This window comes from Erpetoichthys calabaricus, chromosome 2 (assembly GCF_900747795.2).
Source record: "Erpetoichthys calabaricus chromosome 2, fErpCal1.3, whole genome shotgun sequence".
Taxonomy (NCBI): domain Eukaryota; kingdom Metazoa; phylum Chordata; class Cladistia; order Polypteriformes; family Polypteridae; genus Erpetoichthys; species Erpetoichthys calabaricus.
The window spans coordinates 207,424,644-207,440,526 of NC_041395.2; the positions used below are offsets into that span (position 1 = coordinate 207,424,644).

The 15,883-nt window shown below is 39.5% G+C and overlaps 2 protein-coding genes across 2 annotated transcripts in view; one reads left to right on the top strand and one right to left on the bottom strand.

Annotated features, from left to right (window-relative positions):
* Nucleotides 1-9,532, top strand: part of znf687b (zinc finger protein 687b) — a 70,416-nt gene extending 60,884 nt beyond the window's left edge. Inside the window, exons 7-9 of the mRNA XM_028795056.2 lie at nt 5,140-5,252; nt 5,727-5,865; nt 8,530-9,532. Of these exons, the coding sequence (XP_028650889.1) occupies nt 5,140-5,252; nt 5,727-5,865; nt 8,530-9,036 (759 nt within the window). The 3' untranslated portion in view covers nt 9,037-9,532. The remainder of the gene's footprint in view (nt 1-5,139; nt 5,253-5,726; nt 5,866-8,529) is intronic.
* Nucleotides 9,533-9,698: 166 nt separating this feature from the next.
* LOC114646737 (annexin A2-like) overlaps nt 9,699-15,883 on the bottom strand; it is a 109,407-nt gene continuing 103,222 nt past the window's right edge. The window contains exons 13-14 of the mRNA XM_028795058.2: nt 14,305-14,427; nt 9,699-9,923 (exon numbers count right to left, since the gene is read on the bottom strand). Coding sequence (XP_028650891.1) covers nt 9,861-9,923; nt 14,305-14,427 — 186 coding nt within the window. The 3' untranslated portion in view covers nt 9,699-9,860. The remainder of the gene's footprint in view (nt 9,924-14,304; nt 14,428-15,883) is intronic.

The following is a 15,883-nucleotide window of genomic DNA, read 5'->3' on the forward strand; positions in this document are numbered from 1 at the left end:
GTAAATAAATGTAAACACACAATGCATGCAAAAGGAAACAAAAAGTGTGATCATATGTTTGTGTATGAGTGACTGTTTATTAGGTGTGGACTTGTATGTGTGCAGTAAGTGAGGCCAGCCTTATACGAATTACCAAGAGTGCTGTGAGGTTCAGCCTGATTTTGTGAGTCAATGTAAACAATAAGGTAGAGAAGGAAGAAGCTTCATTTTGTGAAGCAAGTGAACAAGTGGAGGATGGGGACTGTCCTTTTATCAGTTTGAGAGAGATGAATATCTGCTGTTGAATTAATTTGAGTAACAGAGCATTAATAAGCATTTTGACAGATGAGAGGCATGCCAGTATGCACAGTTAATCAGAAATCAGCCAATCATTTTCCAACCTGTTAGATCCTAACACAGGGTTACGGGGGTCGGCTGAAACCAATCCCAGCCAGCACAGGGCGCAAGGCAGGAACAAACCCCGGGCAGGGCACCAGCCTAATGCAGGGCCCACACACCAAGCACACACTAGGGACAATTTAGGATCGCCAACGCACCTAACCTGCATGTCTTTGGACTGTGGGAGGAAACCGGAGCACCTAGAAGAAACCCACGCAGACACGGGGAGAACATGCAAACTCCACACAGGGAGGACCCAGGAAGCAAACTCCGGTCACCGTACTGCTCCACCGTGCCGCCCTAATGCATTTAAAAAAAACAAAACACATGCATTACCTTGCAACCATAGTCTTGATTTCCTGTAATGAAAACCATAAACACCTGAGCAAACAAGAAGCCTTATTTCCAGTGTAACATTTAGGATTGTGGAGATGATACAATAACAAAAACTGCTCTATATTATTCAAAGTAAGCCAAACAATTTTCCATAAATGTAATAGTTCCATTTCATTAAAGCTAACACTGTAAAACCGCTCAAATAATTAATCTCTAGTTTTCATAAAAAACTAGCATATCTAAAAAAAAAACAAAAAAAATGGTTAATGCAGGATTCAAAAGGGGGAATGAAAGACAGATTTTTTATGTTAATCCTTCCTGACCTCCACCTTCAAACATTTTTTTCCAAACACTTTGATAATGCTAAAATTGTAATTAATAGGTATGTTTGCATGTATCCTTCCTAATAGTATTTAAGAATGCCTGGTTTACTATAGGTTTCACAAAAAAATCCTAGAAAATCATGTTTTTGCACAGTTATCCATGTAAGATCTGAGCCACTGTTCTATAACCACAGAAGTATCAGCTTTTCTCTTTCTAGACCTGAGGTTTAACTAACAGCTAGTGTTTGTGCAGTTAGATTTATATGTTCACCTCATATTAGATGACCATGTGTGTCTGACAAAGCTATCTTCCTGCTTCTTGTATTGTTTGTAATTTTTTTGCCCTTGACATGCTGTACTATAAGGGCATTGAGAGTATTGGGTTTTGTAAATCTCCGCTCATTGCAGATGTTGACCTTCTTTTGGTTTCATTTAGCTGTAATCTGACTCGGATGACCTTCTCCTTGAAAAGAGTTACTTGTCTTTAGCAAGATAGGAATGAATAGCTCCCCCAAGTTGAGCAGTTGAAGAACTTTAGGGTTGGTTCATAAGTGTGAGTTGAGGTGACTGTGAGATTGACCCCTGCATCCATACAGTAACCACAGTTCTTTTGGTCGTCATGCACCAGATGACGACGGTGAGGTGGACATTAAGTACTTTGACAGAGTTATTGATATTTTCAGTCCCCAGTTTCTCTGTCTTCACTGTGGTAAATGGTGGGGGATAATGACTGAAAAAATGAGGTACAAGTAACGAAAATATTCTCGTGTGCCAGGTGAGGAGGGAAGCAGTATGATGAAGGTGACACAGCACCCAAAGTTTATTGGTAATCTTATAAAGACTCATAGATCTGGCAGTATATCCTGTTTAAAACAGAGGGTTTCAATAACAGCTAATTGCAACCCTCTACTGGAATCAGAGTGCAAAAACAAGATATAGCATGGAAGTAGGAGGTCATCCATCTCTGGCTCCAGGTCTCATTTGACATGCAGCATCAGTTTTACAATATTATTTTAGCCACAGTGTAAAGTGTCATCTATCTGTTTTCCAGACTGCTTATCCATCTCTGTGTTGTGAGGATCCAATGCCCTTTCCATTTCCAAAGTTGTGGGAGACAAACATGGATTGTGTGCTGTATAGAGAATAGTTTTTCACAATAGTGCCAGGAACTGCACAGTGCTTTCCAAATGTAATATTTAAAATTGTTACTTCTTTGTTGTGCTCCTAAAATTTGTAGCCAATACATAATAAATGTCCAAAAGGCACATATTACAGGTTGCTTGTTGATTGGTAGTCTGTTCTAGGGAGAAGAGATCTTTGGGTTTCAACTGAAAACTAATGTGAAAAGAAAATAATGATTTTGTGTGTGTGTGTGTTTGTTATGTAAAACAGTCGGTCATTATCCAACCTGCTATATCCTAACACAGGGTCACGGGGGTCTGCTGGAGCCATTCCCAGCCAGCACTGGGCGCAAGGCAGGAACAAATCCTGGGCAGGGTGCCAGCCCACCGCAGGGCACACACACACACACACACCCTCTCATACCAAGCACACACTCGGGACAATTTAGGATCACCAATGCACCTAACCTGCATGTCTTTGGACTGTGGGAGGAAACCCACGCAGACAAGGGGAGAACATGCAAACTTCACACAGGGAGAACCCGGAAAGCGAACCCAGGTCTCCTAACTGCGAGGCAGCAGCACCGTGCCACCCCTTATGTAAAACATTTCACTGTAAATTACAATTTTCATTTCATGCATATGATTCATGCTGTGATATATAATCACCATAAACAAAATCTTTTTGCAAAACATCTACCATTAATTTAAAAAATGTATTAATGTTACAGATTTAGTTTCTTTTGATAGGGCCCATGTTTAAAACCTCACGTTTCTGGTCATGTCTGTAGACATTCTTGCCATAGACTGCTTTTTTGCGTCCATTATGTATATTGCTTTTTACATGAAATCCCTGTACGTGCTAGACATTGTGAATGTAGGAACTAAGTATTTTTCCCCTCAAAAATTGTTGTCGTTATAAACTGTGATGAAACTCCAACTTTAACATACCTCGAAAACACAATAGACCTGCTTTGTTAAAGCAGGAGTTTTAAAGCTTTTGTGTCTCCTTTGGCCTCTTTTTTTTTTTAAATAAATAAGCCTTTTGTGGAATACAATTACTATGTGTATCTTTAATTGTCAAGAGTATGCAGCAAATGACAGCACACCAATATTTCAAAGAATGTCACCCTCCCAGAATTCAAGAACACTGACCTTATTGTTTAAGCAATGTCCCGCTGTATGGTAAGTTTTTGACTAATGTTTTCATACCTTCAGTTTCTTTCAAACATTGGTTATGATACTGGTAGACAATCCTATATGATTTTACTGTTTTCCATATGTGGTACTGCACATATATGTTGTTTCCGTCCAGCATAATGTTGAATCGATAGCAAAATAGAATTGGAGGGATTCTGACCAAGAAAGCAAAGTTGACAAGAGAAAATATATGCCAAACTGCAGTTTAACGCTGTCAGAATGCTTGTCGCACTTCAACCTATTTTATGTAGCAAAACATGTTAAGATGAGGAGCTTGCTAAAAGCCAAAGTTGTCTTTAGGCATGTTTAAATTAAAAATCACTGGTGGTGTCATATACTAACTGGTAAAAGACTGGGAAATTTTGCACATGATACAGAGGAGTGAAAGTGAAAACAAGTAAAATAAAAAACTGCTAAAAAGTTGGTGGTGTTGTAGCATCACACACTACAAGACGATATAAAAATCTATCCAGTTGCATATGCCCTCTTGGGTAATCCCTGTATAGTCTTTGTGGGGTGAGTGGGATGTCTGCAGAGTATGAACAAATACTCTGTACTGTAATGGTAACCCTGCTGACCTTTTCTAAAGCATAAACGCACAAGAGAATATACCGTAGCCAAATGAATGAATATATATATTTTTTTCAGAAGCATTTTAACTTAAATAGTAAAACACAAAAGTCTGCACCTTGTGCAGAATGTCAGAAGCGAGATCAGGCATAAGCAGCGACATTACAGCCCACTGAAACCAAAATATGCTGCTTTTTGCTATGACCATTATTTTGTAATTTAACCTTGTATTGTCCTGAGTAAAAACTTACCTGTTCAAGAGTTTAAATTCCAGTAATTAATTAAGGTCATTTTTCCATTATAAAATGTTATGACCACTTCAGTTAAAATTGAATATAAACATTTTCTTTTTTGTGGAAAAGATCCACTTGGGTACAAGTACACTGTCTGGATAAAATGTGCAAAACAGAAATGAGAACCGATAATCATGTAAGAGCATTCTGTTCTGTTTAGCTGCAGAATAGGGAAGAAGACAGGACACGAAAAAGCAAGGCCAGTTCAAGTTACAAAGTTAATTTTATTTGTCATCATAATACTGCCTGCCGGCATACTTTAGACATTAGAAAGATGATGATGGTTTTTCAATGACATGTATAAAAATGCCTCCGATTATTTGATACATCATGTGTAAAAATAATCAGCCAGTCATTAACACTGGAACTGGACAATAATCAATAGGCCATGTCATCAATAGGCACATCCCTGTTCTTGTATCTAGTTCAGATCATGAGCTTCAAACATTACACAGCTCTTTGACTTTGACTCCACTTGTATTAATCTGCCACTTTAAAACATCTGGTAATTCTACTATAAAGGTGCTATTTATATAAAATTAAATAGCACTATAATCAAAGAACAGAAAACTGAAATAGGCTCAGACTGCCAAAGTAAGGTGAGGCACAGAGACAGGGCTACCGAACGGAAAAGGAAAACAAGCCAAATGGATCAGCTGGTTTTGTAGGAAAACAAATATTTACTGTCTACTTGTGGAAGGACGTTTGTAATCCATTTCAGCAAAATGACAAATTTTAAATACATTCAGCTGGGTTTATACAGTATAAAGTGCCAACTGGTAGTCTTTGTCAGTGTGTGTAAATTCAAATGAACAAAGCCGGTTCCGGGGGCTGTTACTCTAATTATTGCAATGTAATCTTTTAACTCTCAAAAACCAGATAGGCCAAGTGACATTTTGTGTGTGACTTCTTTTGTAGTCTGTGAAGAAGTTCCCCTGCCGGCTCTGTGAGAGGTCTTTCTGCTCAGCCCCCAGCTTACGGCGCCATGTCCGGGTGAATCATGAAGGCATTAAGAGGGTCTTCCCCTGCCAGTATGTAAACCACAGGACACTCTGATTTCTTTGTAATTTCTTCATAATTACACCTTAAATAACTTCATAGTTATACAAGACTCTACCAATTGCTAATAAAAATGTTTTACCCCATTGTGTTGTAGGGAAATGGAGGCACAAACAGCTGCTTTTCAGCCTTGGGGTTCTGTATATGTAGGCATTGTATGTGCCCATGTTTGGTCAAAGTGAAGTACCTTCCAATTCCAGTGATTGTAACCTGAAATTGCATAGTAGGAATGATAATATTTAATGTTATTTTGAAAGACTGGATGATATCTTAATGTTTGCTGACCTCAAACATGGGTTTTAAAACCGTTACTGATTTTTAACTCTTTTGAATGCTAGTAGGATGCATGAGTTTAAGAGAAAAGGGGATCTAAAGATTTTTGTTATCTTGAGTGTGTAATGTGTGGAGAATATACCACTGAATTACATTTTATATTTCTTCCTTAGATATTGTACAGAAGGCAAACGAACTTTCAGTAGCCGTCTCATACTAGAAAAGCACATTCGTGTTCGGCATGGAATTAAAGTGTGGGATCAAACTCAGGGAGAAGAGGCAAGCAACAGCCGAGTTTCCAGTGATAATGAGGTACAATAGAAATGTTAAAGGAACTGTCAGTCTTATATCTGCTAACCACTAATGTGTCATCGTGGCTGAAAACAGTGCTAAAGAGTAAAGTCACCAGTGTTCTTTTTGTCTCCGTATTTGACTTGTAACTGGTTCATTAGAACAATTTAGACAAGAACAGGCCATTCAGCCCAACAAAGCTCACCAGTCCTACCCACTTAATTCTTCAGGTCTAGTTTTGAAATTACCTAAAGTCCTACTGTATACCACACTACCTGGTAACTTATTTCATGTGTTTATAGTTGTCTGTTTAAAGAAAAACTTTCTAATGTTTGTGCAGAATTCACCCTTAACAAATCTCCAAGTGTGTCCCTGTATTCCTGTTGAACTCATTTTAAAGTAACAGTCTCGATCCACTGCACTGATGCCCTTCATGATTTAATCTCCTCTTAATCTTCTTTTGCTTAAACTGTAAAGGCTTAGCTCTTTTAATATTTCCTCATAACTCATCCCCTGTAGCCCTGGAATCAGCCTAGTCGCTCTTCTCTGGACCTTTTCTAGCGCTGCTATGTCCTTTTCGTAGCCGGGAGACAAAAACTGCACACAATACTCAAAAACATACTGGTGGGGCCTCCTCTAAAGGTTGAGCAGAACCTCCTTGGACTTGTACTCCACACATCATGCTATAACCTAACATTCTGGTAGCCGCCTTAATGGCTTCTGAACACTGTCTGGAAGTTGATACTGTTGAGACCATTATAACTCCTAAATCCTTCTCATAAGGCGTACTTTTGATTTTCAGATCTCCTATTGTATATTTAAACCTAACATTTTTACTTCCTAAGTGTAATGCCTTACATTTAGTTACATTAAATTTCATCTGCTACAAATCAGCCTAAGCTGATGCTGTCCAAGTCCTTCTGTAACGATTTAATGGATTCCAGATTGTCAGCCAAGTCCATTCAGCTAGGTATCATTTGCAATCTTAACCATCTTATTCATATTCCTGTCCAAATCATTTATGTAATGCACCAACCCCTGTGGAACACCACTCTTAATGTCCATTCTGATAAGGTTCCTTGTACCATAACCTCCGTAGTGGAGTTTGTCTTGGTTTGGGTGTATTTCATTGTGCAGCAGTGGCTAGCACTGCTTTGTTGTGGCTCCAGAGCTCAGTATAGATAACCAGTGCAGGTACTTACCGAGTGTGAGGATGGCAATTCCAGGTACTCTTGTTTCTTACTGTATTCTAGGGGTTTGCAATTTAGTTAAGTATTCAACCCCAAAATGAATTCAGCATCAGTGAGTAAGCAAGCAAGTGTCTGATCCAGAATTGATTCTTGCCATGGGCCTACTGCTACTAGGATAGACCCCTAGCTCTGTGCAACTGTGATTTCAAAACAACGGTTTGCAGGAAATGGATGGATGGTTCAAATAATATTAAGGTTTTATCTTGTGGTTTTTAAGATACTGTGAAAAATTGATATACAGTATCTTGATAAAAATAAATTGCTCCAGTTAATTTTACATGTGCTTTATTACAATAACCCTAAAATTGAAAAATGGTGCTTCTTGCTATCACCACTAATCTGTAGTTTAGCCTTGTATTTGTTGAGCGAATGCTTGCCTGTTTCAGAGTTTAAATTCCAATAATAATTCATTTTATTTTTTCATTATGAAACGTCATGACAACCTAAAATTGAACATAAACATTTTGAGTTTTTTTGTGGAAAAAATCCACTTGGGTACCTAGGATGCTGCCTGGATAAATACCGTAAAACAGGCTGTTCATAAAAAAATGTTTGTTAATCTTGAGGAAACAAACAGAGCACAGAATCCCTAAAGATTTTCTCCTGTAGAGTGTAAGGGCACAGAACAGAAAGCTAAATTGGAATAAAAAATGTCGAGTCCCGGAGCGATACACCACTTAGAAGCGAGTCCTGTCCAGCGGCCTGCAAATTACAGGAGGAATTGTCAGACAGCGCCCAGTGAAGAGGAATGAAGCCCTGCTGTTTGTGTACAGCCGTAAGCGAAGTTCAGATCAGAGGAAGACAACCTAGTATGGCCCACGGCTCCCAGCACTGGTCTGGCAAAATGTCCACAAAATGTACTTTTCATACTTTCAGTAAACTGTTTATTAAAAACAACACACACTTTGGAGTTGGCAGATATGTAAGGGAGGCAGTAAATGAGACATATCTTCATGCTAGCATAGGTTTGTTGATGGTGGCTGTAGTGCAAACTTCGATCTGCAACTGGCCTGTGGGAGGCAGAGGCTGAGTGAACTGCATTTCATGTCAAAGGAATGTTTTTATAACTCTAGTAATAATCCATTAAATTAAACAAATTAAGTGCAGATAAAGTATAAGATGCAAACTGCTCTTGCAAATCAAACAGTTATTATTTTAATTATGTTTGCTACTTGTGTATCCTACAGTTTTGTGGGTATCAAATCTTTATTACTGCTACCATGAATATGTGACTTTTTAGCCACTTGGTCCAACTTGACTGGTCAACATCGTAAGTACAGCTAGCTACTGAATATAATAGGATGATTACATTTTTGGTTTGCAAAAATTACATTCTTAGTAACATTTTTGTATGTATGTTTTATCACCAGTGTATGCAGAATTGACTGGGCCAGAAGAATACTCAGACTATTGATCTTATATGTTGTGTTTTCAGGGAATAGTCCGAAAACGTAAAGGACCCCAGATAGCAGACAGCTCTTCTGATACTGAAGGTCCTGGAGGCAGAAGGACGCCAATCAAGACTAGAAGGCGGGAGAAGACGCTTTTGCCACCGTGTGAAACGGGTTCATTCCAGTGCCAGAAATGTGGCTACACCACAGAGAGCCAGGATGACTTCCAAGAGCACATCCCCCAGCACCGCACAGATGAGACTTCACACCAGTGTCTGCAGTGTGGCCTGTGTTTTGCCTCGCAGTCTTCACTCAACCGGCACCGCTTCATCACCCACCGTGTTAAGGAGTTGGGGGGGACTGATGCAGATAAGCTCCATGGTTCAGAGGCTGACTCGCCAGAAACTGAGCAAGGGGAGAGCCAGCAAGGGACCCTGTCATGTCAGGTCTGTGGAAAACACTTTGAGAAACCTGCTGATCTCAATACACACTTTCGGACTCATGGCATGGCCTTCATTAAAACCAGAAAAACTGGAGGCAGTGAGAAATAAAGTGGTGAATGGTCCTGAAACCCCCCCGCCCACCACCACCTTTTTAATACTGTTTCATACTTGGGTAACACTTCCAGTGGTTAATGCACAAGGCGGTTATTCTGTAATTTCACTTGTAGTTATGCAGTAGTTGTTAATTACAGTCTAATTGGAGTGTAGTGCCGCTCTTTGTTTGAAAAATGTGAATACAATTATTAATGGTGAGCGTAGTCCCTTTCTGGAGGGTTGGTGTGGGCACACAATCATGACATGTTTTTGTACATTTTTGTTAAATTTCTTTCTCAGTTTGTAGATTTCGGGAACATTTGGTTTAACGGAGATCTAGTTCAGTGTTTTCTGACTTGCAATAAGCACCACAAGCAAGTAAAATGTAGTTTTTGACACTAGCCTTTGGACAGCCTCACACATCCAGTAGTGCAGCTAGTCCAAAACTTGAGTTGTGCACTAATTGACCATTATTTTTCAATACAGTATAATGTATATATTAACAGATAAACCAAAGTCTGTGTCGTGTCTTTTTTATCTTTGGACTCTTGTGCTGTTTTATTATTGACTACCAGCTAATTTTCCAAAGTAATTTAGCCTGGATATCACTGCTTTGGCTCATAAGATCTTGTTTTATCTTTAATTTTGTTATAGTTATGCCTCAAACATTGAAAACATGCCTTTTAAGCAGAATTTTTATTCACATTAAGGATGAACTGGTACAAAGTAAAGAACTCCGATGCTGTGAATGTGAGTAAATGACTAAGTCCTCTTCAGTTTTTGAATACCGTTAGGTGGAGACTGCGGTCATCCTCAGAATCCAGAGCTGTAAGCGCAGGTTAAACGTCTTCAGCGCTGCAGATGGATAGTAAAGCTGTTTGGTAAGGCCCGTCAGTTGCCTCCTAGAATGAAAGCAAACAAAGACAACAAGCAGCATGTCAGCACTGTGACATAGAGATTGTGTTTTAATCTGTATAATCATTGTAACAAAATGCAGTGCATGAAGATATATGTGGTGGAGCGGGCAGTGGTCTGTTACTGATTTGCCTCCTGACAAGAAACGGACATGAGCCACTTTATCTTCAACTGAGAAACGGCTGCAATATTTTATTTCTTGCCATTTTGTGCTAAACCCTGCCCACATTCTGATTCTAAGTGGCAAAGGAGAAAGAAAACAAGCTTGTGCCCCCATTAATTCATCTGTAGTGCCAGGTCTGTGGGTTTGTGTATATGGCTAAAGTCTCAAAATGATGAGACCCTCGTTAAATTACAGTAGACGCCCACATTGAACTCCTCCACAGAGAAATGGGTGTGCATTATACAGTTTCTTCACAGTAAAAAATAGCCCTGTTTAGTCAGGCCTTTGTTAAAGATTGCATGTTTAGTTCTTCAAATTTCAAAACAGTACCGGCCTTCTCATGGAGATTGATTTTGTCCCGGATTTGTCCCTTTGCTAATGGCTTCTGAAAGTCAGCTGCCTCTCCCATGATATCTCATGATTTAATAGCAGTAATAAACAGAAATAAGGGTTGTTTTTTTTGCATTGTGCTCTACACTTGGTGCTTTGTCATTCATAGAATGTGGCCTCGCAGTGTCTGTACTGACTCACGGCATTAAAGTGGACTGCTTGCTAATTGTCACATTTGAGTGAGAATGAAGTAAATTACGTGCTTTGAGTCACTGGCTTAAAAGTGGGATGTTTTTTTCAGATCCCTGCAGTTAGTGTGAAAACTGGTCTTCCTCAGTAACTGGCATCTGAATTTTGGCATTTACTGTATGAAACAAGCAACTGGATGGCTCCTACTGGTAGTGCGTATTACTAGTGGGGTAGCGTGGCAGTCCCACTTTACCACCCACCATCTGCTTTCAGTTTCAGGCCTTCTGGTTATTGCAAGCTCCAAGAACAAGGTTAACTACACTCGTCTGCATCTACATGTTCAAATGTACCGGGGAGGGTGGCCACATAAGCCAAATAGCAAACTTAGCATTCAAGTTGAGTTAATTGTAACCCTTGAGACAACGCTAACCTTTTTACTTGTCTCAAAGGACCACGAATGAAATCAAATATGCATCAAGTAAAACAGGGAACAGAGGAAAGGACGGGACTGAAGATCTTTATTTATTTTTTTCCTGGTTCAGATTACTTGGCTGGTCTCGCACATACTGTTTTTGATTAAATATTCAAAAATATTTATTCTTTATGCACAACAGCTACTTCATCATGAGTGTAATAGCTAAGTGTTTGCGCATAAACATAAATTTAGTTCACTGCAGCATTTGTGCACCTAATTAAGCAAGAAAGTAATTTAAAGATGGAAATGGGTCTTGATCAACAGTAGGGATTGGAATTGATTTTCACGATTCCGATTCCATTTTCGATTCTGTTTAACAATTCGATTCTTTATCGATTCTCCTATCGATTCTTATTTTTAAAAAAGGAGAACACACAGGTCGATTAGCTTAGAACTTTGTTTTATATCTTATCTTTGAACAAGATAGAAATTTAGGAGTAGCATGACCTTACAAACCCAACAGTGAGATCTTAAGAGATCCACAGCCTACGGCTCCTCGATGGGGTGCCATGGGGTCCCCAGGAAAAAATGTGTAAATGTAAAATAATAATAAAATAAATATTCTTCTGTAGCAATAACAAAGTATAACATAAATTATTCTGTGGCAATTACACAAGAATGTCCAGTAACATTTACACTCTCCTTTTTAAAAGTATATATGAGCTGAGCACTCAAAAATAAAACTACATCAGCCAGCAACAAATACAATCAACTCAAGTCCAATGGAACTGTGCACAGTGCAATTCTGCAACCATCAACTATTTTGACAGCTACATCCATGTTGGCCGCATTATCAACAGTGGCTGCCACAACCTTGTCTTTGATACCATACTCCTCCAAGATCTCATCAGTCTCCTCTGCTACAGCTGTCCCTGTCTGTGCCTGGTACACTGGTTTGGTTTTGAGGACTTTTTCTTGAGCCTGGCCATTCGTGACATAATGCAGCGTTACTGTGAGGTAATGATCTTGACTAAAACTTGCCCATCCATCTGCAGTGACGGCTGCCTTCAACACATGTTTCAGCTCAGAAATGGAAACGGAAGAAACATCTGGTAAGAGGAGAACACGCAAATTTGACATTCCCTGACTTGGCCTACAATTAAACACATTCACTTACCGAAAATCGGGGGCATCTACTGTGGCAAATGGGTGCAAGCCTTTTACCACAAACTTAGTCACTGCTCGGTGACATTCGTCTATCCTGGCCTGTGTCATTTTACTTTTCCCCGCCTCTGTGAAAGGAGAAGCTACCGATAGACTGCAGCGAGAACTGCCAGCATCTGAGACAGCCAGACTCTGTCCGTCTCTCTCGTCATGGTCATCTAAATGCAATGCACAGTAATAGCAGGTTTTGCAATAAGGCAAATCACGCTAACATAATATGCAATGTTAGTTGATTAGTTACCTGCCGTATTAACGGGAGAGGACGTGCAAACGTTACCACTGCTGCTGGGTTGAGATTCACTAGTCCGGAGCGGATCAAAAACACATTCATTTAAGGTTATCGCGTGTTTTGTGTGCAAATGCTTTTGCATATTCGTAGTGTTTCCTCCCTTTGATGAAATATCTACTTTGCAAGTATTGCAAGTTGCCCTGTTGTCCTCCTTTCTCGTAAAGTATAACCAAACTTTTGAGCATTTGTGCCGCTTAGGCACCATGTTTCCTGCTGGGTAAATGATGCTACGCAACGCGGTGACGTCATTCGAGGCGACTGGAATCGATAGGGGAATCGTTTGCATAAATGGCAAACAATTCCAAGGAATTGAAACAGTGGGAACCGGTTTTCGATTCCCATCCCTAATCAACAATGTGGTATCTGAAGATGATAAACGTATACAGTAGCTGCTAGGCTCTCGCGTCACACACCCTGTCATACATAAAGACAGTTTGCAAAAAGGGTGTAAAGCAGAAAGCGTCCAGCCACTAATATACAAAAAATAAAACCATAGAAATAAATCTGAAAACAAAGCTGCTTAAAGCAGTGGCATCTGTAATGAACGCTCTTGTTTTGTTAACACCACTTTACCAGTTCAACCTGAGCAGCAAGTTTAATGCAAATAGACTGTGAAGGAACATGAGGCAGGTGATATTATCTCTTTGGGGGGTTTGTTTCCACGCACGATAAGAAAATCATTGTAAAGGCATGGATTGAGCAGATGGTATTTAATGATGGAAGAAAAGCAAGCAGCTGTCTACTGCTCAATTTGCTGAGCACCTCTCACCACTGCTAATGCAGTAGTAATGGCCACATGTCTGATGACTTCCTTAGGAGTGTCACACATGCATCCAGGCTCATCTGAGGTAAGTACTATGACCCCGGGACACAAGGGGGCACTAACACTTAACATTTCTCTTTTCTCAAACAGCCCTCTGTGAAACCGTTCATGGAGGGGAAACTAACTGTCCCCTGTGGTCCCTCCACTATAAACCTAAGACGCACCCAGCATTGAACATCTCATTCTGGAGAGAGCAGACCAATGACTGCAGCTCCTTCTTGAACGTGAACTTGACGCATGCAAGACAATATTGAAAAAGCCTCTTATTTCATTAGTTAATCTGCTTTTTGTTTTGCCTTATTTGATGCACAATCAAGTGCCTGTTTCAGTTTGAGACCTTTGTAAACATTAAAGGGGGCAAGACAGTTGATGCCCCAACACTTCCTCCATAACCAGTCGATGACAGTAGCTAAGTTCAAACTCTTTCCCTTGTCACAATGTGTACATACTGATGTCAGAATGCTACTGTGCTCCTGATTCAATAGATCTGTAGACCTGTAAAGTAAATTGTATATTTTGGCATTCCCTGACATGAGACAGATAGCACTCCGGACCAAAGACCATCTGCCAGCTAAAAACACTAAAAGTGATCCTGGAAAAGCAACAGCCCTGCTAGTCGCCTCACTTTAACTGGTCGAGTAAAGAGCACAAGAAACAAGAACTTAATATTGAGGGGCAATCCCTGTGCAAACCTAACCTTTCCAATGGAAATTGATGACCTTACTACACATCATGTATTGTAATGGAATTCTATAAAGCAAAAGACCTCGGGGTCTGGTGGGCATCTCATGTTATGTCATTTGGGTCACTCATTCAATTTCATTTTTATTGGCACTCGCCACAAGTCAGTAATAATAGTAAAGCACAATGAATATGCTATATGATACGATGCTATTGTATCCATTCAAACACCTGCTTTATGACTTTTTACTAACCTCAATGCTTGAGTAGAGGGATTTTCCATACTTCTTGCGAAACTCCGCACGGATACTCAGCAAGTCTCTTTCGCTGTGGGATACCATAATGCGGATAAGGGACTTGTCTTTTTTTCCTAATCCCTGGAGTAGGAAGGATGAAGAAGAGTTAGAAATCAGAGTGATGGTGAAGTTTAAACTTTACATACAAATTAGGCAGACAGTAAGGTGTAGTTGGTTGAGGCTTTGGACTTCAAACCCTGAGGTTGTGGATTCAAATCCCACCACTGACACTGTGTGACCCTGAGCAAAACACTTCACCCGACAATGCTCCAATTGGAAAAAGAAAACAAATGCAACCAATTGTACCTCAAATATTGTAAGTCACATCTCTGTCTTCCTATCAGAGTTTCTTGGTTTCCAATTGCCTTTGGAAGGACACCACACTCACTAACACTTATATATCAAATTTTTGCAATTTTGCTAAACTTCTAAGGGTAATAATTCTCTGTCTCATTAGGTAATTGCCATTTTCACTGGAAATTTCAACTTCCTACAGTGTAATATTGTCCAAGTAGTACTTCAGAGGTTGTAGTAATACAGTCTGTTCCAACTCTGCTTTAACAATAGAAACCCTGAAGCCCATGAAAAAGTCATAATCCTGGGCCACCTTAAATTCCTTCTCACTTCTTTATCTATTAATCTTTTGTTTTGCAAATGCGTCGATCAGCACAAGCAGCAAGCAGCCTGCTGTCCCAATCCACCCAACAACGCAGCTGAAGTTCTCCCAGCTCAAGTCTGCTCATCTGTGTGTGAGATGTTGAGTTGTATAGGATGAATAATCACATTATTTGGAATACATACATTTCATGTGTGTTCTGTGTCTACAATGATCTGTGTACAAGTAGGATGATTGAAATAAGAGGCAAGAAATGTCGAACACATAACTAAAACAGAGTTTTTTTTCATGTTGTAGTAAACAATGTGTGAAGACTGAAATCCAGATATCAATCACTTTCAAAAAAGGTATAACAAAACAAGTGCGCCTTTATTCAAAAATATAACCGAAGAAATTTACATATTGCTGCCAATATATAAAAACCGAAGCTCAAATACCAATTGCATGGCTATTGTAGAGGTAAGAACAACTGCCTCTAAATCAAGAGGTTGCAGGATCGATCCTGGGTCTTCCCAGCATTTTCCATTTTGAGTAGTGAGCTGCTATTATTATTACTATTATATACAGTAATAACATTAATTTGATTTGAGTCTGTAACACCTGTTGTAATTTTTGCTACTTGTAAAAGTTAGTGTTTTTTATTCAGTTTTATTCTCTTAGTCACATTCATGTGGTACAATGAACTTGCTTCTCTGCCTCTGAGTTGATGGCATTTATCTCCATTCTTTTCACAAGAGCAGCGATGACCACAGTTGGGGATTACAGGCTCAAATCAAATGTATGTTTTTATTATATAATTGTAATAATAATAGCAGCTCATTACTGAAAACAGAAAATGTGGGGAAGACCCGGGATTGATCCCACAACCTCTTGATTTAGAGGCAGTCGTTCTTACCTCTACAACAGCCATGCAACTGGTAT